Here is a 24260-nt window from a genome sequence, read left to right on the forward strand (position 1 = left end):
TTTGTTAACATTTACCTTTATAATTTTTCATGCCATGTAAGTCATCATTTACTGCTTTTGGCATTTTTTACTTAATACAGGGAACCTCTACACAAAGCACATGATTGCTTTGTAATTGTATATATGAATGTAATTCTATATGTGAATGCAATTCACACAGCATGTTCAGAGGAAAAGAAAACTAAATGTAAGATGAAGTTGTGGAAAAAATTCTTGTCTGGAAGATTAAAGTGCTCGATTACAAACATTCACAGCATGTGTGTTCCAAGATCTGCAGTCAATGGTTTGGGTTAAAACAGATGATAGAAATTACAACCAAATGTGCCATAGGTGGTTGTAACACTGCCAGTGAACTAGTGTAATGAACTGGAAAAAAGAAAAATAACCATAAATGTGGAATCAAAATCTGCTTCCCTTCCCCCAAAGGTTGTGGCTTCTGCTGAATGTATTATCAAAACAATCTATTCCCTGTTTCAGTCCTTGCAAGCTCTTGCATAGATTTCAGAAGTTTCATCACCCTTGACAACTGTCCTCACTTTTACTCGGTCCATCTCTCCCTCTGCCCTTTCTGACCAAGTTTCGCCCCTGTGTGTCGAAGGAGAACCCCAAAGCATTCTATGCATTTGTGAAGAACAGAAGGATGACGAGAATGAAGGTGGGGCCGCTAAAGGATAAAGGAGGCCACATGTGCCTGGAGGCGGAGGAGGCTGGATAGGATCTATGAGTATTTAGAGAAGTGCAGACTACTCAAAGACAGTCAGTATGGCTTTGTGAAGGGAATGTTGTGCCTCACGTCTAAATGAGTTTTTTGAGGAGGTAACAAAAGAAATTGATGAGGGTACAGTGGTAGATGTGGTCCACATGGATTTTAGCAAGGCCTTTGACAAGGCACCCCATGCGAGACCCTTCCAGAAAATCATGAGGCATGGGTTCAGTGGAACATTGGCTGTGTAGATTTTAAAAATTGGCTTGTAGGAAGAAAGCAGAAAGTAGTAGTGGAAGAAAAGTATTCTGCATGGAGGTTGGTGACGGTGGTGGATGGAACTGAAAGCCATCGAGGGGTAAAGGAGGATATTGACAGGTTGCAGAGTTGGGCAGAAAAGTGGTAGATAGATTTCAATCCAGATAAGTATGAGGTGATGCATTTTGGAAGGACAAACCAGAGGGCTGAGTACACAATTAATGTAGAATGTTACTGAAGAATGTGGATGAAAAGAGGGACCTTGAGGTTCAAATCCATACATCACTCAAGGTTGCCGCGCAGATTGATAGGAGAGTTAAGAAGCCCTATGGAATGCTGAGATTCATTATTAGAGAGGTTGAATACAGGAGTAGAGAAGTCATGTTGCAACTCTACACTTAGTATTGTACTCAGTTCTGGTCACCTCATTATAGAAAGGATGTGGAAGCTTTGGAGAGGATGCAAAGGAGATTTACCAGGATGTTGCCTGGATTGAGAACAAGTTTTATGAGGCAAGGTTAGCAAAGCTGGGACTTTTCTCCTTGGAGCGTAGAAGGATGAGAGGAGACTTGATAGAGGCCTACAAGATTATGAGAGGTACAGGTAGGGTGGACAACCAGCATCTGTTTCCCAAGGCGGGATCAGCAAACGCCAGAGGACACATGTTAAGGGAGGGAAGTTTAGGGGAGACATCAGGGGTAAGTTTTTTTTTTACAGAGTTGTGGGTGCCAGAATGCCTTGCCAGGGATCAGGGATGGTGGTGGAGGCTGAAACATTGGGGGCATTTAAGAGGCTCTTAGACAGTTGCATGGATGAAAGAAAAATAGAGGGTTCTGGGGTAGTGAGGTTTTAGTACTTTTTAAGAAGGAATATATGGGTTGGCACAACATCGAGGGCCGAAGAGCCTGTACTGTACTGTATTGTTAATGTACAATGATCAGATTTATTGTCAAAGTACATGGGTATAACCCTGAGATTTTTTTTTCCTGTGGGCGAGGCACTATTACCACTTACTGGTTGTGCAAAAAAGAAATTGTACTTAATGTAGACATGTAAACAAATAAAGAAATGTAAACAAACTGAGTAATACAGAGAGGAAAAAAGTCAATAAAGTGCAAAAGTCAGTGTTTGGACAGCAAAGATGAAGCAAAAAATTATCAATAGTTTTATCAGAAGAACAGGGAAATACTGAATGGAAGTGAATCTATGAAGTGCAAGGTCATGCATTTGGAGATGTGCAATAATGCAAAAGAAAGACTAAATGGGAGATCACTGAGAGGTATGAAGGGAATGACTTGGGAATAATTGTCCTTGGATCTGTAAAGGAAGCAGATCAGGTTAAGAAAGTGGTTAAGGTATACAGGATTTTTGTTTAGAATTTAAGTGCAGGGAAGTTATGCTAGAACAGTAAACCACTTTGGAACAGGTGAAGCTTAGGGGAGACTTGAGTGTACAAATTGACGCAAAGATGAAATTGCCTTGCAAGTAGCTTAAAAAAAAGTACGTATTTAAAATGGGGAAGGGGATGGAATGTGGAAAGATGTTTTTCAACCTGATGTTACTAGGGTCTTGAAATCCTGAAATGGTGGTGAGGATAGAAAGCCTCATGACATTAAAACATGAAATGTACATGAAGACCAAAAGTTGCAGGACTACAGGCTAAATGCTGGAAGGTGGGATTAGGCAAGGCAGTTCTTTTTATTAGCAGGGTCACCATGGGTCAAATGGCCTTGTCATTAATTTTCCCTCGGCATATTAGCATTTTTGTGTTATTCTATGCTAGCATCTGTAAACTTTGTCAACTTGCTATAATTTTTTTTCCGCCCCCTCCCCCCTAAATCTTGACTCTCCCACTGACCTGTGGCAAAGTTTTGAAAATTGAAAAATATCTTCAACATAGTTGTTCTTTCTAATCCTAAATTTGAGATTGAGATGTCCACCTACAAGTTTGAAAAATGAACCTATTTAGATGATGGCTTTTAAAATACTTTAAGCTATTTTTTTTTTAAAAGGTGGTTTTCTGTCGTGATTTTTGGTCAGTGGATCTGATATAACGTGTACTGGCATCTGTGCAATGGCCCGGTGAGATGATGTCTTTTTCGACAGAGACTGACAAAAGGCAAAGGAGAAAAAACCCAACACCCAACCCCAACCAACCAATTTTCCCCTGCAACCGTGTCTGCCTGTCCCGCATCGGACTTGTCAGCCACAAACGAGCCTGCAGCTGACGTGGACATTTACCCCCTCCATAAATCTTCGTCCGCGAAGCCAAGCCAAAGATATCATAGACCATAAAAGAAACAGAGACTAGGTAAACAGACCAAAATGTATCCGGTAAATTTGGAAACGGCTGTAATTGCTCAGCTTCCCAAAATCCAAAATTGAAAATGCATTTTCCTTCACTTATTGAGCCATGCATACAACAATCCTTTGTGAAGGTTAAGTGGCAGATTTGACCACCTGAGAAGAATTATTCAGGTAGGTGTTAATGATGGGGATTAGAGGCAGTCTCTGACCAGAGAGGAAGGCCCAAGATTCCCGTGTCGGGCAAAATGGACCAAAGTTGAGAGCAGACTGTAATGTTTCTATAAATTGCCTCTAGACATGAGCCTCCTTTTCTTTTACTAAATTTAGCCTCTGCATCTGTATCGTTGCAATATTGGTGGCAGACGTGGACAACAGCCTTGTGGACAAATGGCGGCAGTGGGAAATATCAGCATTTTGTTTTTTTTTGATGTAAGCAGGTTTCAGCTGATTCCAGCTCCTCCATGAATTCAAACACTCCCCTTGTACGGATCATGACACGACTTTCATCAGTAGATGCGCCGATGCTGGCTGGAGTTTCAGAATATGAACTCCCAGAAGACCCAAAGTGGGAATTTTCACGAGACAAGTAAGTGGGACATTGTTCTTTAATTGTTAACCTCTGCCGTTAAATTCATCAGGAGTTTGAAAATGCATGCAGTGCATCTGATTATTTGAGATGCATTTCCGCCAGTCATCTGTTGGTTAGTGTATGCATAAATCAAGAACACTACTGGAAATGAGCTCGACTAGTGGAATCAGAAAACGGTTCACATTTCAGGGACCTTTTCAATTTTTGCTTCATATTCCAGCATCTGCATTTTTTCTTTTGGTTGGAATTTGCTAAGTCAGATCTCCAGAAACTTCTGTATCTTGTCATTCGATGTCTACCCACAAAGGGACTCTGCTGTTCCTTTAGAAGACCAGGCCAAAGATACCAGATTTGCAGTGCATCACCAAAGTGTCAGCCTGTTGTATTCAAACTCTGGACTGGAACTTGAAGCAAGAATTCCAAAAAAAAAATATTCTGTTATAAATCTTCTGGATGTTTCATTTTATTTTTTAAGTGATCACACAACAAAGGATTGCAGACACACGAAATCTAATTCTGGTTCCCCTCATAAATCATTATGCGCATTCACAAGCAGAAATGAACGCATCTCCTCCGTAATGCATTCATGAGCGGTGCTATGGTTGTGAGGAAGGCTGTATTGGTATTCCAGGATGTCTGCACTGACGTGCCCCTTTATCATGTATTGGGCGTTCGTTCTGAGGAATATCACCTATTTGTCAATGTGGCATTTATTTGGCTGTGAACCTTTGCCCTCATGGGAATGGCACTGATTTATTTAAACTGGTATTGCTTCAAATTTCCAAATAATAAATAATGCTTGAAGACGGATCAGTGGTATTCAAGTTGCCTGATCCAGTATTGTTTAATACTCCTAGCACAGAGGAGAGGGAATGAAATCAACACAAATGTTGAAAGTGATCATTTCTGATCAACAGTCTTCACAATAGTAACCAGCGGGCCAGTATTTAAATATTGAGAGGTTCGGTGAACAAAAAAAAAAATTAACTAAAAACTTGAATAGTTCGACATCTTCTCTATTCACCTACCTCCACCACCACCACTGCCACCCCCTCCCCAATAGCAGTTGTTTTGGTTCACCTTTTATCAAAGCTGCCCTTCAATTTTCATTCAACAGGGCCTGCACACCTTTATAGCAAGCATCAAAGACATGCCATATTAAATCTGTCCCTAACAACTAAAGCCACAAAATAAGAAGTGGGCAGAAGTTGGGTTTCACTTTAGCAGAATGTTTGAATTACTAAGCATTTTTGAGGATGGCAATACACATTTTTATTTTCATGCTGGTGAATCCTAGACTGCATTAAATAGAGTAAGTAGAGCCTTTTGGGATGTACATCAACTTAATTTTACTAGTCAAAGTACAGGACAATTCCGATTATTTGAAATGGTCAGGACCAGATAAACATTTTTTTTTCTGGAGAACTGGTCATTTTTTAAAAACAGCCCAGTAGCCACAGAAAATCACTTGTAACAGTGGTTAAACAACAAGAGCCTTCAAATAATGTTTAATTCTCACTTTTAAAAAAAAGCGACATCTCTCCCCCCCCCCTCCCGAGGCCCCGCTGTGGCCTGGCAGCCCGAGGCACCTACTCCTGCCCGGGAGGTCGCTCTCCTTGATAACGCCGGGACAAGGGATTCTTTCGGCCGCCTGTGGAAGAAATGGAAAGAGTTACCTGAAACAAGGACAATCATTGTTTTAGTTTCATGTCGAGTGATTTTTTTTCCTCCAACCTGCAAGATCAGTTCGGTTCCGGAAAAAATTCGGATAAATGAGGATTTCTGATTTGTTTTGTATATCTTAATTTATTGGAAATAAAAAAAAAAAAATTTTTTTTTGATAAATGAGGATTTTGGAGAATCTGATTTCTACTATGTATTCACTGCATTGCTAAAGGAGACTAATACTACTAATCTCATTGGGGCCAAAATGAGTGTATCCCTGAGCCCCTTTTATACCGCAAAATCGCGGTGCTCCTGTAGGCATGACCCATCTAAGGAAACCAGCTTGTGTGTTCACACATACTGGAAAAAAGAATTTGACTCCTGAGTCAAATACACTCCATCACTGACACTACCTACCTTAGTGGATTGAAGACTGGTAAGTCTAGAACCCCCCCCCCCCCATCGATTCTTCACAGCGCTTGAAAGGCGGCTTTCAAGCTCTGTGTAAAAGGGGCTTCTATTTCTAGTTGACATCCAAGTGATTTAAAAATGAAATGGAGGATGGATGAATTTGATTGTTTACAGGACTGACCTCTAAAATAATATTCATAAGATGAAAATGGTATTTATTGCTTTTCTAAGTGGTCGTTTTGGTGTGAGAAAAATCTCTCTAGGAAAGAAAGTAAATAATAATCTTGGTCTATTTGTTACCACCAAGGATTTCTGTAAAAAAGCACTGTACTCTAATTAATGCCTACATTATTTTCATCATGACTGCAATCTGTAAACCTACATATTGCCTGTAGGCCTCAGGGGACGTACTAAATGTAGACATTTCTAATGGATCACACTTAAGAAAACAAAGTTTAACTCATATGTAGGTGGAGCTGGTTTGCAGTGAAAGAGAGCTTTGGGAGTCAGCTATTAGATCTTGGGTACGTTTCCAGCTCAATGAAAGTACTGTAGAAATCTGTTGAACATTCTATAGAGTGGAATTTAAATAGATTTACATGCAAATGTCAACGTTTGCGTAACATCACTGTTTAAAAATACAAGTTAAAATTTCAATGCGCCAAAAGCTCAAGAATTTTATGAGAGCATAATTCATTTTTTAAAAAAACGTTTAAATGGCCATTTAACCCAGACTCCAGTTACAATACTTAGTTCAATTAGTTCTCTAATTTCAGTCGATGGTTTACAATTCTTCTCGTACAGTTTTTATCTTGTGCGATGTATGCCCTTGATGGAGTGTCATCTGTCTTTTTCACCTACCTGCTTCAACAAAAATCAAGAGCAAAATACGGTTTGAAGTCCATCAGTGACCTAATCTTCTGTTTTCACTAAAACAGGTTGACACTTGGTAAACCCCTTGGGGAAGGTTGCTTTGGCCAAGTTGTGATGGCAGAAGCTGTCGGAGTTGACAAGGATAAACCAAAAGAAGCACTGACTGTGGCTGTAAAGATGCTGAAAGGTAAAAGGAGAAATTTAAGACCTCGTTTATTTTTTTTCGTGTGGTGAGTGAAGCTGGACCTCTGAAAGGTTAATGACTCAGTATTTGACCTCTGCATTTATTTGGTCACCTAAAAATATTTTGACTAACTCAATAAACTTGGAAGAAATTCCGTGGAATTAAATCTTCAAAAGGTAAATGAACTTGTTGTGAGGGGATTGTGGGAGTATAGACACTGAAGACGACCAAATGAATGGAAGAACTGCATAGTTCATTAAATTCTTCTTTAGCCTCATTGAATGTGATTCCAGATTAGCTAAATACCTGTTTGAATAACTGTTTTAAATAATGTAAAATCTTAACTGCCATCTTCTCAGACGATGCCACTGAAAAGGATCTCTCCGATCTAGTTTCTGAGATGGAAATGATGAAAATGATTGGAAAGCACAAGAACATCATCAATCTGTTAGGCGCATGCACACAAGATGGTAAGCAAGAGAGAGATGGTTCACTGAGGTTGATTCTAAAGTAGAAAAAAACTTTCTTTGTCATCTTTAGCAGCCATTCTCAATGTTTTTTTTTGCCTAATGGTTCCCTTGGGTCTCTGCTCAAAGTTTATGGGCCTCCTTCCCTGTAAAGCAGTCATGTTTAGTTGGTTTCTTTTCGAAATTCGCTCCTACCGGCTACACAAAAAAAATATATTTATGTTGTGTGAGGTGAAAACGAGCCTTAACAACCTGCGGTTTGTGATTTCAGAACAGACAGACAAATAGGAAATCATTCTGTGTCAACAAGTAGGAACGAAGAAAACAAGACCATACATATTACAAAAAATTTTTAAGTGCAGTGGTTTTACACGTTTAATTATTGGGGAACCTTGAGCATAAACTCAAGGATGTGAAAACGAGATTAAAAAAAGAACTTCTCAAAAATAGTTCTTATTAAATGAAAATTTTAGCGAGTTCCCTGAGACTGATGTTCCTGTGCAGGGGTTTTTTTTTTAAATGTCAAGCTCCAAATTGGATAGTGATGGTTGAAGGTCGCCTCTTGTCATATCAAGTCTGTTCCTGGATTTTGTCAAGGAAACTACCTGCTGAATCACATTGAAGGAAAGGCAGTGAAAAATATTTTGGCCTTTTCCCATGGTTTTGGAAATCTATCCAGCAGATCACTCTCAGCCCAAAAATCGGTTTTAAATTAATTGAACTTGTGGCATGCAATTATAATCTCTCTATCAACCAAGCTCTCTTGAATTTCTTTTCAATTTTAAAAAAATTTCGGCCCACTTGTCCGTGCCACCCAATTAACCTACAGCCCTCGTGTACGTTTCGAAGAATGGGAGGAAACCGGAGCCCCCAGGGAGAATGTACAATCTCCTTACAGACAGCACGGGATTCAAACCCCTGTCCCGATTGCTGGCACTGTAACGGCATTGCGCTAATCGTTCCGGGTCAACATTGGTGGGTTGTTCATCAAACTGGTTTAATATTCAATATGGGATACTGCGGTTTCTACAGGTCATTAAATCTTTCCTGCAGACCTATTTGTATTTGTTTTAGGTATCCCACGTAGACAGTAATGTCATCGTCCTTCAGTGCATCTGCTTTTGTGTTCAGATTTGGAAATTGTAAAATTCTGATATTGCTCCATTAGATTGAGCTTTTCAAGCAAAGAAACAATGCCTTCTTTACTATTAATGAGATTATTGTGTTAAAATTTGAATGTTTTTCAATTTACGGTAACAAGTCTGTGCTGCCCAATTAACCTACACCCCTGGCATGTTTCAACCGGTGGGAGGAAACCAGAGCCCACAAGAAAACCCACGTGGATGTGGGGAGTACGTACGAACTCTTATGGATAGTGCCAGATTCGAACCCCGATCTCAATCACTGATGCTGTAAAGGCGTTGGTTTAACCTCTATCCCTACCGTGCTGCCCCTGTAAGGTTTTGTTCAAAGATATCCAGATAAATACGTTCGTATTTATATCAACTAATTTTTCTCCATGCTTGTTTTGAGAAAGAACACAGATGGTTAGGGTTGTAAAGAGAGTTTTTGGCATATTGGTCTTCATAAATCAAAGTATTGAGTATAAGAGTTGAGATGCTATGGTAAAGTTGTTTAAAACATTGGTAAGGCCAAATCTGAAGTAATGTATGCAGTTTTGGTCACCTAATTACAGGAAGGATATCAATAAGATAGAAAGAGTGCAGAGAAGATTTACTAGAATGTTGCCTGGACTTCAGGAACTGGGTTATAGGGAAAGGTTAAACAGGTTAGGACTTTATTCTCTGGAGTGTAGAAGAATGAGGGGAGATTTGATAGAGGTATTTAAAATTATGAGGGGGACAGATAGAGTCAATGTAGATAGGCTTTTTCCACTGAGGGTAGGTGAGTTACAAACCAGAGGACATGGATTAAGAGTGAATGGGGAAATGTTTAGGGAGAATTTCTTCACATAGAGAGCGGAGGGAGTGTGGAACGAGCTGCCAGCAGAGGTGGTGAATGCAGGCTCAATTTACATTTAAGAATTTGGACAGGTTAGTGGATGGGAGAGGTATGCAGGGCTATAGACTGGGTGCAGGTCAGCGGGGCTAAGCGAAACAAAAAGGTCTGACTAGAAGGGCCAAAGGGGCCTGTTTCTGTGCTCTAATGTTCTATGGTTCTAAAGGAAACCATGTCCTGGATGGGAACAAAATGATGAAGGCAATTTCCTTTGGACAGCTACCTCACATCCATTTGCAGCAGTAGTTGTCTGGAAACCTTCGTCACTCACCTGCCAGAATAGACGGTCTCAAAGGGGATGTGATTTTTATAAAGTTTATGGTCTTTACGACAATTGAAAGTGAAGCCTATAAACATTCTAAGCTTTTAATGCTCTCTCCGAATGAACAATATATAATGAACAGTAAAGACTGAAGATATAACATTTTTCAGGCCTGTGACGAACCCACTATTTCCAGAACACTGTTCTCGTTTATGTCATTAACTTTGAAAATGATCAGTCCCTTTGTGTCTGTTTTAATCCTTTTGGCAAACAACATCTCCTCCATCAACTAGTTTCCATTCCAGAATCTGGCATAAGCCATGAAAAAGAGTGTCGTTCTCTTGCAGAGTCGATTCATCTAATTGTAAAGAGAATTTCTTGGATTGTCATGAAAAGACTTTTTTTAATGTTCCTTGCCATCTCATCAATTCTTCTAGAAACAGTGGAATTACTCAGTAATTGCCTGAATAGTATCTTTGGCATTTAAGTTCATGACGTCAGATATTATGGACACTGAAGACAAAATCAGTGATTCACCAACGTTAGGGAGCATTTCCACTTCCTGCAGTCATTTCACTTGTACAATGCAAGATGACCCTTTTGTAATTTCTGTGACGATTCAGAAATCATCTGTTTGAGTGTTGGCCTTCTCTCGCAATTATCCCAAAGGGTTTTGAAATAAAGCAAGAAATCTTTTTGTATGTGCTTTATCAACGTTGGTTCAGCATATTTGGCCTCCTGCTTTCATTTGAAAATGGATTCAAACATATCAAGCACATGGGCGGAGAAGGGTTTTGCAGAGATGTAATGAAATCATACAATAAGTATTTCCATTGCATACTGCCAACAAATTTTTTTTAACCAAGAAACTCGTGGGTAAAATTGTTTCTGAAAGTAACAAAAATTAACTATTACAAAATGAAAGTACTTCTTAGCTCAAAAGTCAGCTTACATTTTAGTGTAAGTAATGAACAATACACACCCTCTTCAATAAAAGCTCACAGAAGGAGACATATATTCACTACCCAGCACAAGAACTCGAAACAAAGTGGGGATGCTTGCAGACGTGAGAAAAAAATGCAGCAAAACTTATCGGCCTGCCTGCTTATTCCCTAGAACTGCAGGCAATAGAACAAAAGAGGAAAACTACAAGGAAGGTAATTCATTGCCAAAGCTTGTTCCATGTCGGTCAAACACAATCACATTGAAGGAAGGAACAATGTTAATTTTCAACATTTATCTAGGCCATTCAGGCTGTCTTCAAATGCCTAACCTTGGAATAAAATCTTGCGTTGTTTGGCAACTACACAGCAAAGTCCTTCACCAAAAAAAATGTTTAGTCCATTCAATTTCCATGGTCCCCAACACACCTTGGGCGGGGGCCTCCTATTAAGGATTTCAGTCCCTGCCCTCCTCCCCACTTAAATGTTCTTCAGCCCCTGTTGAAAATGGCTGACCTATAGTATTTATGGATAGAATAAGAGCTCTTGGTTATGACTCGGTTTTTGGTTGATTCAAATAGAGCCACTAAACAGAGGTTAGAATCTTTTAACAGATGTGAGAATACGATCCCATGTGGACACCACAGTCAACGAATCATGATCCTTCTTTTGTGCAAGGACTGGCATTGACGCAAGGCTGCAAGTGGCATGCTTGCTTGTCTTTTGATCTGAAGGAAGCAAAACAATGGCCATTGTAAAAGCACGGTGGAAGATAAGGTTGCCTGCTTATTTGCCATTGTAAAAATGATCCATTCACATGAAATTCCATCATAGTGAATCTAGATAGTTTTGCATGGACATTTAACTGTATGTTAAAGAAATCTGACTTACAGTAGGTAAAATATTTGCTGTTTTCCCCTAGTATTCTGCAGGTAAAAGACATCCACTCTGCCTGAGCTTCATTTTACAACAGAGTTAAAATGTGACACATAACTGCAAAAATAACAAAAAGGCAGGACCAAAGTGAAAGGGTAGAATTTTATTTATTTAAAATGTGAAAATTACCTTTTTGACTCAAGCTTGTATCCAACTGCTTCAAAGTATCTATGCTGAGGTCAGGAAAATTATCTGAAATCTGAACTGATAACATTCTGGTAGAAAACAGATGCCAGACATTTTGCAGTACCATTTTTTTTTGTACACACATCTTCCATTGAGATGAGATCATATTTTATTAGAAACATAGGAGCACCAATTATTATAGTTTCTTCAAACATGCTTTGACATTTTTTGTAAATTCGCTTTGGGCCTTCTAAACTCACCCCGGATGGCTTCATCGTACATTTAGCAACTAGAAAAAAGTGTCTACTTGTATTGTTCAAGTGAGAAAGAAAATAAAACAACCTGAATTTTGTTTGATTAGGCAAAAATAAGTAATACATTGGTATGGGAAAAAATATAGAGGAGAGTTTAATGTATTGCATCTAAGTGGCTCATTAGTGTTCACACCATTGGTTAGTTTGGTCTTTAAACTGAAAAGCACGGTCTCCTGAGCACATTGCCAACATATTTATTTACCTCAATTCTTATTTTTGTCTAGGCCCATTGTATGTAATTGTTGAGTTCACAGCCAAAGGCAATTTGCGCGAGTATTTACGTGCACGGCGTCCCCCTGGCATGGAATATACATTTGACATAAACCGAGTCTGCAATGAACAGTTAACATTCAAAGACCTGATATCATGCACTTATCAAGTGGCAAGAGGCATGGAATACTTGGCTTCGCAAAAGGTATGCAACCTTGAATTCCATTGAAATTCAAAATCTATTGTAAATATTTGATAAGCTGATACAAATTTACAAAGGTAGCTTTTCAGGTGCAATCTAGATTGGAAGATTGTTTATTAGGATATCAAACATCTGCTTATCCAACTGCTTTGTGTACTGCTGGTAAGAAGTTAAATATTTATACAAAGGTGTTAACCCTTGCAGAAGGTGGTAGTTTCACACTGCTCTTTCTGACTGAAATTTATACCCATTGGAGAGAAAGAGGAGGGGAATTTTTTTAAATTAGATTTAGATTTTAATTTAAATTTAGACAATAAAGCACGGCAACAGGCCCTTTCAGCCAAATTACACCCAATTGACCTGAAACTGGAGCCCCCGCAGAAAACCCACACAGACGCGGGGAGAACATACAAACTCCTTACAGACAGCGTGGGATTTGAACCCTGGTCCTGATCACTGGCGCTGTAATAGCGTTGTGCTAGCTGTTACGCCACTGTGCCACCCTTTATTTTGATCCTTGTGTAAGTATTAAGTTTGCTTAATCTAGGAAAAGACATTTGTTTATTGGTCATCATTACTCTAAACTCGAGATTTAAGATTTGAAATTAGATTAAAAGAGAACATTAACACTGACTGGCTTCCTTTCCACTTTCAGTTCACGTTCTGTAAACAGATCCCAATTTAACTCAACTTTTAGTGCCTTTTTGAAAGGTGCAAGATTGTGAGAGTAGAGAATAATATTAATGTAGGAAAAGAAGCTGTTCAACCCAAGGTTATGAGCACAAAGTGTTTGGTTGACACCTTTTGTTCTTTTTCCACTGCCACATTTGTTGTTATTTGTTAGAAGTGTTTGGGGAATTCTCTGTCCTATTATAATCACAATTCTTTCACTTAAATGCCACTGTTGAAACCTTCATACCTGCTCCTCAGCATTTGCATCTGCTACGGGACTGAAAATTCCTGGACCTTGCTTCATGAAAGTAAATGTTACACCATCTTCTGTTTCAGTGTATTCATCGAGACTTGGCAGCCAGAAATGTTCTTGTAACAGAAAATAATGTAATGAAAATAGCAGATTTTGGGCTGGCTAGAGATGTCCACAATATTGACTACTACAAAAAGACAACCAATGTAAGTTTCCATGTCTGTTAACCCAATTGGTATTAAATATTGCCTTCCATAATTTTGTTGCAAATTAATGCCTTGCTTGTTTCTGTACAAGCATCGTAGGGCATGAGTTGATTCCCTTCAGTTTTCTGCACGTCATGCAACCAGCCATTATGGGAGGTGTTGAATAAAGGGTGTGTGAAATTCTTGGTGAATTTTCCACTAAAACGATTAAAGGGGACTTTGTAGATGCATGGAGATTGTTGGCCTTGATTGGTACAATTTTTCCTGGCCTCCAGCTTCTAACCTGCTGAGATAGCTGGGGACACTTTGTGATTGGTCCTGATGGCATCTGATCAGTATCCCCAGAATATTGATGACGGTGGATTGGGGGGGGGGGTGCGGGGGGTGCAGGGATGATAAAGGGGCAGGAGGGAAAATTGGGTTTTAATGGTGCACAGGTTTCCTGATCATGGAGGTGGTGGGTCAGGCCAGTGCAGGTTAGAGATGCATCCCATGTTCCAGACAGACAGATCAGAGAACCACAACCATGTCAGCAACTACAATGGGCCATGATTGAAATGGAGATGTGCTACAAGTTGCAAAAGCAAAGCATATCATTTGTGGTTAACTTTTAACTTTATAAAATTCAGAGGAAATGAGGGGTTTATAGAATAAAGTTTTGAACTGTGTGCTCATCACACAGGTCATAAATCATGCTTTTAGATCCAATTTCTGCCATGAGCAAATGAAAATTTGTGTATACGTTGATGTCCTAACTGCTCAAAGCTCAGTGGGGATTACCATTGTTCATAAGATGAATTACGCTAAGAATAGTTTGGTCTGGTTCCCAGTAGATGGGATTTCACTAGAAAATCTGTGCAAGCGCCAAGATATTCACAAAATGGTCATTATTCTAATGTTTAAAGCCAGTTCATGTTGGTTTTCTCTAATCCAGTTCTATGTCCTGGTTTCTCAAAGAACCCTGCAGCAGAAGCTCCCATCAGTGCAGCATTGACATGTGATTTGTTGACAGGTATATTGCTGAGAAGAGGGCAAATACAGCTTTTCCTCCAGTGTTCTGGCCACCGACCCAATCTTAATTTATCATTACCAATTTGGTCAATAGAGGCACAACCAAGCAAACTCTTTGAAGATTCCCATCCTTAGGATCATCTTTGTCCTTGTGACTGTCAAGGCTTCCTCAAAATTGTGTTCAGGATGGAGTACAATTCATGAACTGAGGGTAATAATTGGCAGGATTTTTTCATGCCAATATTGGGCCTGCTGCCAGAGGGCAATGGATTTCTGAGTCAAAGCTGAGGACCTGCAAGGATTTATCACTGTAATTCCACAGTCGGTCCAAACTGCTTGTAGAGATCATATCTAGAGATGTTGTTAGAGGAACTGGGCTGTTGGCTGAAAGATTATGCATTCTGTCAAATTAAAGATGTTGCTCATTAAATCTGTGGAGCTGCTCTCCTAATTTTGTCTTTCCCTGACTTTATAAGGTCACAGTTGTGTCTTTGTTTTGTCTTCCACCAAGTCAGTGTTGTATGACCAACCTTTTATTCTTGCTGAGTTTTCCAGCTGTTTTGTTAATATTGAACAACTTCTAGTGGTAGTTCACCTGACTGGAGTTGTGAGTTCAAGTGCTGCTATGGAGTCTTGCTGTGGAATTTATGTTGGCATGTCCGAGTTACGGGGCGAATGCTGCAGTGTCATGGTTACCATCTCTCCATTACATCTGGCCTTGATATTAAAGAGGTTGATGTACCATTTGAAGGCCAATCGAAGAACCATAACAATGTTATAGAAGGCAGAACGGGCCCTTCATCCCACAATGTCTGTGCTGAATTGGATGCCTAAATTAGACTGAAATATATCCCTCTCTACCCTGCACATATATATGTCTAGAGGTATGTCTTTTAAATGCTACTATCGAATCTGCTTCCACCACTATCCCTGTCCCAGGCACCCACCAATCTCTCTTTTAAAAATTGTGTAGCACATCACCTGAAATTCTTTCCCTTCTTCTTCGACACCCCTGCCCCAAACCTCAATATTAAGCTCATGCCCTCTAATATGTGACACGTTTACCCTAGTGGAAAGAGATGAACTTGTTACAAGATCAAACCAGCAACCACAAAGAAGGCATATCACACAGGGATAAAGATGAACAATTACTTTATTAACAAAACAAAATTCACCTTCAAACTTTAATTCAAAATCCCCCCTTTTATAACAATGCCCACTGGTTACTATGCAAATCTCTATAAAAGTGTAAAACTAATAAATTCCCCAGCCTAAATATAACATATGTAATTAAAGTCTAAGTTATATTTCCAACCAGCCCACAGAAAAACTTAGACACAAAACAAACACAAGACTCACAAAACTTCGATCTCAACTGAAGCAAAGATCAAAACAAAATTCAGTTTGTTTGGTAAACTGAAACCAAAAGATCTTTGAGAGAGAGAGAGCACAAAATTTGAAGTGGTCTTGAGTTGCTCACAGAGAGAGGAACCACTGGCTTGGTCCGGATCCTTCTGGCTGCCTTAGTTCGGAATGTTCATCCTTTTTGAAATCCCAACATTCTAAACTGTGCTCCAAACCATCACTCATTCTCTGGGCCTCCTTCCACTCCACAGCACCCCCAGTGGTGGTTTATCCTCCAAGTCCAGAAATTATTAGATCATTTTCAGCACATGCTCAGTCCGTCTCCCACTCTCTCAGTAGTCCACCTTCACTGAACTTGGCTCTCTCAGGCAAACTCACTTTTTAACATAAAACCACACAACACATAGGCCAATACACACAAATCTCTTCAATGCCCCTCATAATTCTATAAACTTCAATCTGGCCTCCACTACTCCAGAGAAAAAACCTTGCATTTATCCAACCTCAGTTTAGAAAACTTCCTGACCAGTCTTTCAAATTGAATTTTATTTACAGCACGGGAGAGGCAGAATCTGGCCATTTCAACCCCTGCCTCCAAATTACACCCAAATGAACCTACAATCCCACATGTTTTGGAAGGTGGGTGGAAACCGGAGAACTCGGGGAAAACCTGTGCAGACTTGAGGATAGGCTCAAACTTCGTTCAGGCAGTGCCAGATTTGAACTCGGGTTGCTGGCTAGCTAACCGTGCCATCTATATCCTTTTCACAGTCCCCACATCCTTCCCGTAAACATGACTTCCTCACTCTGCTCCTCATTGCACCGCATAATGAAGACAAACATGCCATACACTTCTTTACCACCCTATCTACGGGTGTGGCCACTTTCAAAGAACAGTGAACCTGGACTCCCAGATCCCTCAGCACATCCATGCCTTAATGAACCCTGCCGTTAACTGTAAATATGCCCCTTGCATTTGAACACTTCAATTTGTTTACATTACCAATATGTAGAAATTCTGCCTGACCCACAGAAGCAAGAATCTCAAGATCATATGAGATGTCACATATGTACTCTGACAATAAATTTGAACTTGAACTTGTCCATATTAAACTCCATCTGCCATGTTTCAACCCATTATTGTAATTGATATATCCGGTTGTATTCTTTGATAGCCGCTGACACTGTGCACAAAGTTAGCAATCTTTGGATCATCTGTCATCTTATTAACTTAGCCACTTACTTTTTTGCCATTTATATTTATCACAAACCAGATCCCTACACTGATCCATGTGGAGCACACTTCTCAAAGACCTGCAGCCAAAATAACACCCTTCCACCATTATTCTCTGTCTTGTATGGGTTAACCCAGTGGTTCTCAACCTTTTTCTTTCCACTCACATACCCCTATGCTATAAGTGCTCTGTGATTAGGATTGCTTAAGGTGGTATGTGTGTGGGAAGGGAAGGTTGAGAATCACTGCTCTAGACCCCATTGTTACTGAAATATTTTGCTTGAGAAAAATTGTCAATGGCCCACTTCCTTTGGAGCTCTGAAACTGTGCACATAACGAACCAATCAGGTACGATTAAAACAGTGGATTTCAAGCTTTTTCTTTCCACCCACATACCACCTTAAGCAATCCCTTACTAATCACAGAGCACTGATGGCATAGGAAATACTTAAAATGGAATGTGAGTGGAAAGAAAAAGGTTGAGAACCACTGGGTTAACCAATTCCAAATTCAAACAATCAATTTTCCATGGATCCTACATAAGGGATCTTGTCAAATATTTATGAAAGTCCATTTGGACAACATCAATGACCCTACCCTCAACAACCACCTTTGTCATCTCCTCAATCAAGTTACAGTAAATATTTATATGTGAACAGATCATTAAGATTGTGTGTATAAGTGCCAGCATCTTTTACCCAGGGTGACAATAGCTAATACAAGAGAACATCCATTTAGGATGAGTGTTTGAAGACGTAAGAGGCAGGTTCCTTTATGCGGAGAATGGTAGTTCCCTGGAATGCTTTGCTGGGGGTAGTGATGGAGGCTGGAAAATCAGGACATTTAAAAGACTCTTTGGCGTGTGGACATGTAAAATAGAGGGTTATGGGGTGTGAGATTGGAGAAGATTAGATCGACGGTGCAGTAGGTTTTCATAGGTTAGCACAACATTTTGGGCTGAAGAGGCCTGTATTAATTTATGTTCTAAAGCAAACTGCAGTGTTATAAACAAATTTTCTCCTTTGTTCCTTTCCGAAGCAAATAGGTTAGAATAAATGACCGGACTGGTCTTTTGCAGGAAGCTGCACCTGGTAGGAAAAAAACTGGTAAAATATAATTTTTAGAATTCCAAATATGCAATTAGTTTGTAATTGCTGATGTAAATGATTTGATTGGACTGCAAAACACTGCTTTGGCCTGACCGTGACCCTGTCACAATCTGCAGGGTCAGTTTCATTGGAATAATTGGGGTAGTTCACCCATGTCTATTGAAGCATAACACAGACAGCCAGCCTGTGGGGCTGTTGGAAGCTAAATGCAAAGCTCTTTAGGTCCCGTTGTTATCGAATAGAAAATCAAAGTTGGGAAGTAAAATTTCCCTACAGGGGTCTCATTTGATCAAGTGTGCACACTTTCATCTTTGGGTGATGGGTTTTGTCGAATCACATGGCCCTATCTCTTCTCTCAGTTGAATACTCGCAACTATTTCTGAATTCTATCCTTCAAATTGGCAAAATTTGAAGCTATAGCTGTTGAATGACCAAGATTGGAAGTTAGGAACTTGAGTCAATCAACCATGACTTTTCCGGTATTCAATTAATTTCCTTCTCGTCTGCATCAACTCACTTCTGCTTCAAATCCTTTGATGCCTTTATCTAACAAGAATCTGCTGACTCAGCCTTAAATATTTCAGTTAATCTACCATCATCTTTTTGTGCAAAACAGTTGCAGATTTCCATTGTGCTTTAGTTTTGATAAAATGCTCTTTAATTTCACTTTTAAATCTCCTGTTCTTAATTTCAAAAGTATTCTGATTTGGTGTTTGTGTTCCAGGGTCGACTGCCAGTTAAATGGATGGCTCCTGAAGCTCTCTTTGACAGAGTTTACACACACCAGAGTGACGTGTAAGTATTGATGTTATCGGCAATGGGAAATATGGTTCTCCATTTCCTATTGGCACTTAAACTGATTTGCCAGGCTAGAGTGTAACTGCCACCAGTTTTATGCGTACACAGATTTTGTCACTTCGGGCTAATAACATGCCATGTGAAAACTTGTATCGTTGGAGGTAGGTTTACATTATTTCCTAATGGAAAAATTCTGCGGAGATTCCTAATCATCTGCAATTTATTTATTTAAAAAAAAACAAAAAGCATTCCATTTTGAATGCAAAAAGAAGCCAGAAATGTTTCCACACTGGAAAGTGATGGGAGAGGCCGACAAGATCTTTTTTCAATGGAGGTGGAAGAGGAGGCAGGGATGGAGGGAGTTTATTGGATGATGTTAGTGTGATTGGCACTGATAGGTCGAGGCAGTTGTTAACACTTCAAGCCTTGTTGAAGCGAGAATTGTCATTTTTGCCACTTCCCTCATCCACTGACAAAGAATACCGTGGACACCCTTCATGCTATGTTTCATCACAGGATATTTATCTCTGCAAATCACAAAATTATCTTCTATTTTAGAAATAAATGGTGTAATGCATTCACAGTAATTCTCTTGACAGTCATCTTCTGACTAGGGCGGCAAGCTATTCCTTCATGAGTCTTTCCTTGTCCTCCGTTGCAAGTTCCTCAGCATGCTCCCCAACTCCTTCCACCATGAAGCAGTTAATGTCATCAGGCAGCAGAGCAGAATTGATCTATTTTGCCCATCAAGTCTGCTCGGTCATTTGAATCACGGGAAATGTATTTTTCCTCTCAACTCCATTCTCCTGCCTTTTCCCCATAACCTTTTGACACATTTCTAATCAAGAACCTATCAACATACAGATGACTTGGTCTTTGCTACTTTCTATGCAACAAATCCCACAGATTCAGCATTTACTGCAAAAAATTCTCCTCCGCTCTGGTCTAAAGAGACGTTCTTTTATTCTGAGCTTGCGCCCTCCAGTCTTAGACTCCCACTACTGGAAACATCTTCTCCACAACCACTCTACTCAATAATTAGTGGGTTTCAATGAAATGACCTCTGATCCTTCTAAACTCTAGTGAGAACAGGCCAAAAGACATCAAACATTCCTCGTGCGTTAAAACTCTCATCATTGGGATCATTCCTCTGGATCCTCACCATGCCAGCACATCCTTCTTTAGATATGGGATCTAAAACTGTTGGCAATTGCATGTGCCTTCCTCATCGACTCAATCTGCAAGTTAACCTTTAAGGAGTCCTGCACAAGGACTCCCGAATCCCTTTGAACCGACACTTTCTGAATTCTCTCACCATTTATTGAATAGTTTATTCTTTCTACCCAAGTGCATGGCCATACACTTCCCTGCACTGAATTAAGGACTCGTTTATTCCCACTCTTTTCCAAAAGTCTTCAGTCCATGTTACTGTCATACCTTTTACATAATACCATGGGCACCTAATCTTGTTTTGCAGCTTTGCACCTTGTCAAAGGCCTTCTGAAAATCCAAGTGAACAACATCCATTGACACTCCATTGTCAATCCTGCTTGTTGCTATCTCAAAGAATTCCAGTAGGTTTACCAGGCAGTCTACCTCATTTGCAAGGGAAATAGTGTCATTCCTAACACTAATATCGGATAAGTCTATGAAGCCATTCACTCCCTCACGCCCACCAAACATGTCCGTCGTCACTTGCGGAAGTTTATCCAATGGCTGTGTTGCGTCACTCACGTCCTTTATGAGATACTTTGAAATACAGTGAGTGATTGTGAATCATCACTGATGCATCATCCAGTGAAAATTATAATTGAACACATATGATTTGGTCCTCGGGCTACAATATACTTAGGAGATTGGACAGCAAAACAACTTGCCCTCATTTAGTGCACCATTCAGCCAAGTTTTCAATCTCCCTCCTGTAAGCTAACTCATGAAGGATGGAGATTGGTGTCCTAGTTTTGGTCAGCATAAATGCCGCAGTAGAGATCAGTAAAAAAACGGCACGGTTGGCCTAGCAGTTAGCGCTTTGCCTTTTCAGCACCGGTGATCGGGTCCAGGATTTGAATCCCACGCTGTCTAAGGAGTTTGTGCACTCTCCCCGTACTTGCGTTGGATTTCATTGGGGGCTCCGGTTTCCTCTCCCTGTTCGAAACAAACTGAGGTGTAGGTTAATTGGGTGTAAATTGGGCCGAAATGACCTGTGTATATCTTTTTTTTAAAAAGGGAAGAATATTTAGCCATGAAGCATATTGCTACACTGGTGCTTGATTTGATGTTATTTTCTGGGATCCCCCTTGTTTAGCAGTCTTCTTCATAATTACAACAATCAAATAACAAAAAAACACTGAGCACTAGTTGGAAATATGAAATTGTTACTTTTGGAGTCTTTATCCTAGCAGCTAATTTGTAGCCTAGAATTCCCTGGAACTGTGATTCTCCTATTGGGATAAATAAAATTAATTTGCTTATATTACTTGGAAAAAGGTTTGGTACAAAAACATTTTTAGTTTATCGGTCATGGTACAGTTTAAAGTCTTTTGAGGATTATATCCAAGAACCAGACACGTGTTGATGTGTGGGGTGGGGAATTAAGGCAGCAATCTTTAATGTATTTATCCAGGTAAGAGAAGCTCATTTTAACATGGGATTCAAAGGTATTTCTGATATGTTTACAAATGTACCCACCTTGTACTGAAAATTGGTGAATTCAAAGCTGTAATAGAGCTTTTAACATTTTTGCATAAACTGCTGTCTTTTGCACCCAAGATGTTTTGTCTATGATGTCTATTACATTCGGTCGTGAGATGAATCTCACTTCTCTTCTTTTGCCAACCAGCAATAACATCTGAGATAGAAGTACATCAGTCCTCTTTATCATTCAGGATGAAGGAAGTGCAGACAGCAAAAGTAATGGCTTCATGGTAAACTGATGACCAATGCAGCTAGTCCATGTAACTCCAATTGGCCATGAAACCTTTTATTAACCAATTTGTCTGTGAAAGGTCATATTAAAGGTTACAGATCCAGACCAAATGTAAATTCTTCTTTTTCTTATCAAGCACATGCCTTACCCTATGAGCGAACAAAGCTTACTAACTTTTGAATTTCAACATTGAAGAATTAATTAACATTATCTGATCTGAATGGTTACAAAAAATTCATACTTTTAAGAACATGGGATCCATCAAACTTGCTGAGGAAATAGGTCACCGGGTTCAGCCATTCAAAAGGTGTCATGGAATATTGCTAAGTAAATGTAATAAAAATCCAACCTTAAGTCAGATTCATTTGCTCTTTAATTAAAAAAGGGTTCCCAATTAAACATACTTTACATTCTTATAAAGGAAAGAAATGTAACACAAGAACACATTTTCAAATGTGAAATTGTGGTCTGATACTCTTATTGAAGAGATGGGAAACAGATTCAATAATAATTGCATCAGAATTTATGAACAAGTCATGAAATTCGGTGTTTTGTGGCATCATCGTAATGCAAACATACTTATTATGAACCATCTTACAACAATAATATATTAAAAAAATTAAAATAGTAGTGCGCAAAAAGTAAGGCAGTGTCTTTGGTTCACTGATCATTCAGGAATCTGATGGCAGCGGAGAAGAAGTGGTCCCCGTGCCACCGAGTGCTCATCTTCCATCCTGATGGTAGCAGAGTGAAGAATGCGTGGCCTGGGTGGTGGGGGTCTTTGAGGATAGAGGCTGCTTTTTTTAAAATAATTTTTTATTTTTCACACTGTGAACCATATCAACCAAAATACATACAAACATTTCCCTCTTAAATATACACAGTGGCATTTTCTCCCCCCTTCCCACCCCCTCCAAAACCAATAAACATTCAACATATACAATAAAACGATTAAACAATGTCATCACTCAATGAAAAATAAACAAGAAAAATGCGTCATCTACTTTTACACAATGGATCGAGTCATTTTGTCTTCTTATCATTTTAGGGGGCGGAGATCCGAGGCAAGCCCTCTCTGTTATGTTCCATGTACGGTTCCCAAATTTGTTCAAATAATGTGACTTTATTTTTTTAAATTATATGTTATTTTTACCAATGGAATACATTTATTCATTTCCATGTACCATTGCTGTATTCTCAGGCTCTCTTCCGATTTCCAAGTTGACATTGTACATTTCTTTGCTACAGCTAAGGCTATCATAATAAATCTTTTTTGCGCTTCATCCAGTTTGAGGCCTATTTCTTTACTACTTATATTACTTAGAAGAAAGACCTCTGGATTTTTTGGTATGTTGCTTTTTGTGATTTCATTTAATATCTGATTTAGATCTTCCCAAAACTTTTCCACTTTCTCACATGCACAAGTTGCATGCCCATTTCCTTCTTACAGCGAAAACATCTATCTGATAATGTTGAATCCCATTTTTTTAACTTTTGGGAAGTGATGTATAACCTGTGTAACCAATTATACTGTATCATGCGTAACCTTGTGTTTATTATATTCTTCATAGTTCCAGAATATAACTTTTCCCATGTTTCATTTTTTATCTTTATGTTGAAATCCTCTTCCCACTTTTGTTCTCACTTTTGTTTGGGTTTATAGCTTATTTCATCATTTTCCATCTCTTGCAGCTTGATGTACATGTTCGTTATAAATCTTTTAATTATCATTGTGTCTGTAATCACATATTCAAAGCTGCTTCCTTCTGGTAATCTCAGTTTGTTTCCCAATTTATCCTTGAAGTAGGCTTTCAGTCAATGGTATGCAAACATTGTACCATGACTTATTCCATATTTGTACTTCAACTATTCAAATGTTAATAAATTATTTCCCAAAAAACAATTTTCTATTCTTTTAATTCCTTTTCTCTCCCATTCTCTAAAGGTTATCTATTGTAAAAGCGATTAGCTGATTTTGCATCAATAATAATTTTGGTATTTGGTCATTTGTTTTTTTTTCCTTTCTAAGTGAATTTTCTTCCATATATTCAGTAAATGATGCAATACTGGTGAGCTTTTATCTCGTACCAGCTTTTCATCCCACTTATAAAGAAAATGTTCCGGTACCTTCTCCCCTATTTTATCTAGCTCTGCACTAACGTGGACTTTTTACCCCCTCCATAAATCTTCGTCCGCGAAGCCAAGCCAAAGAAAAGAAA

General features: G+C 39.2%; 1 protein-coding gene across 15 annotated transcripts in view; it reads left to right on the forward strand.

The window, feature by feature from the left end:
* LOC138744163 (fibroblast growth factor receptor 2-like) overlaps window positions 1-24260 on the forward strand; it is a 166944-nt gene that overhangs the window by 129177 nt on the left and 13507 nt on the right. For 13 of the 15 annotated variants that reach the window (XM_069899838.1, XM_069899848.1, XM_069899841.1 and 10 more), the window contains 6 exons: window positions 3706-3854; window positions 6872-6993; window positions 7350-7460; window positions 12280-12470; window positions 13476-13598; window positions 19042-19112. In XM_069899838.1, the coding sequence (XP_069755939.1) occupies window positions 3706-3854; window positions 6872-6993; window positions 7350-7460; window positions 12280-12470; window positions 13476-13598; window positions 19042-19112 (767 nt within the window). Of the gene's footprint in view, window positions 1-3702; window positions 3855-6871; window positions 6994-7349; window positions 7461-12279; window positions 12471-13475; window positions 13599-19041; window positions 19113-24260 lie in introns of all 15 variants that reach the window. The other 2 variants (XM_069899844.1, XM_069899852.1) reach the window with 1 other exon arrangement.

The sequence above is a fragment of the Narcine bancroftii genome, chromosome 10 (assembly GCF_036971445.1).
Source record: "Narcine bancroftii isolate sNarBan1 chromosome 10, sNarBan1.hap1, whole genome shotgun sequence".
NCBI classification, from domain to species: domain Eukaryota; kingdom Metazoa; phylum Chordata; class Chondrichthyes; order Torpediniformes; family Narcinidae; genus Narcine; species Narcine bancroftii.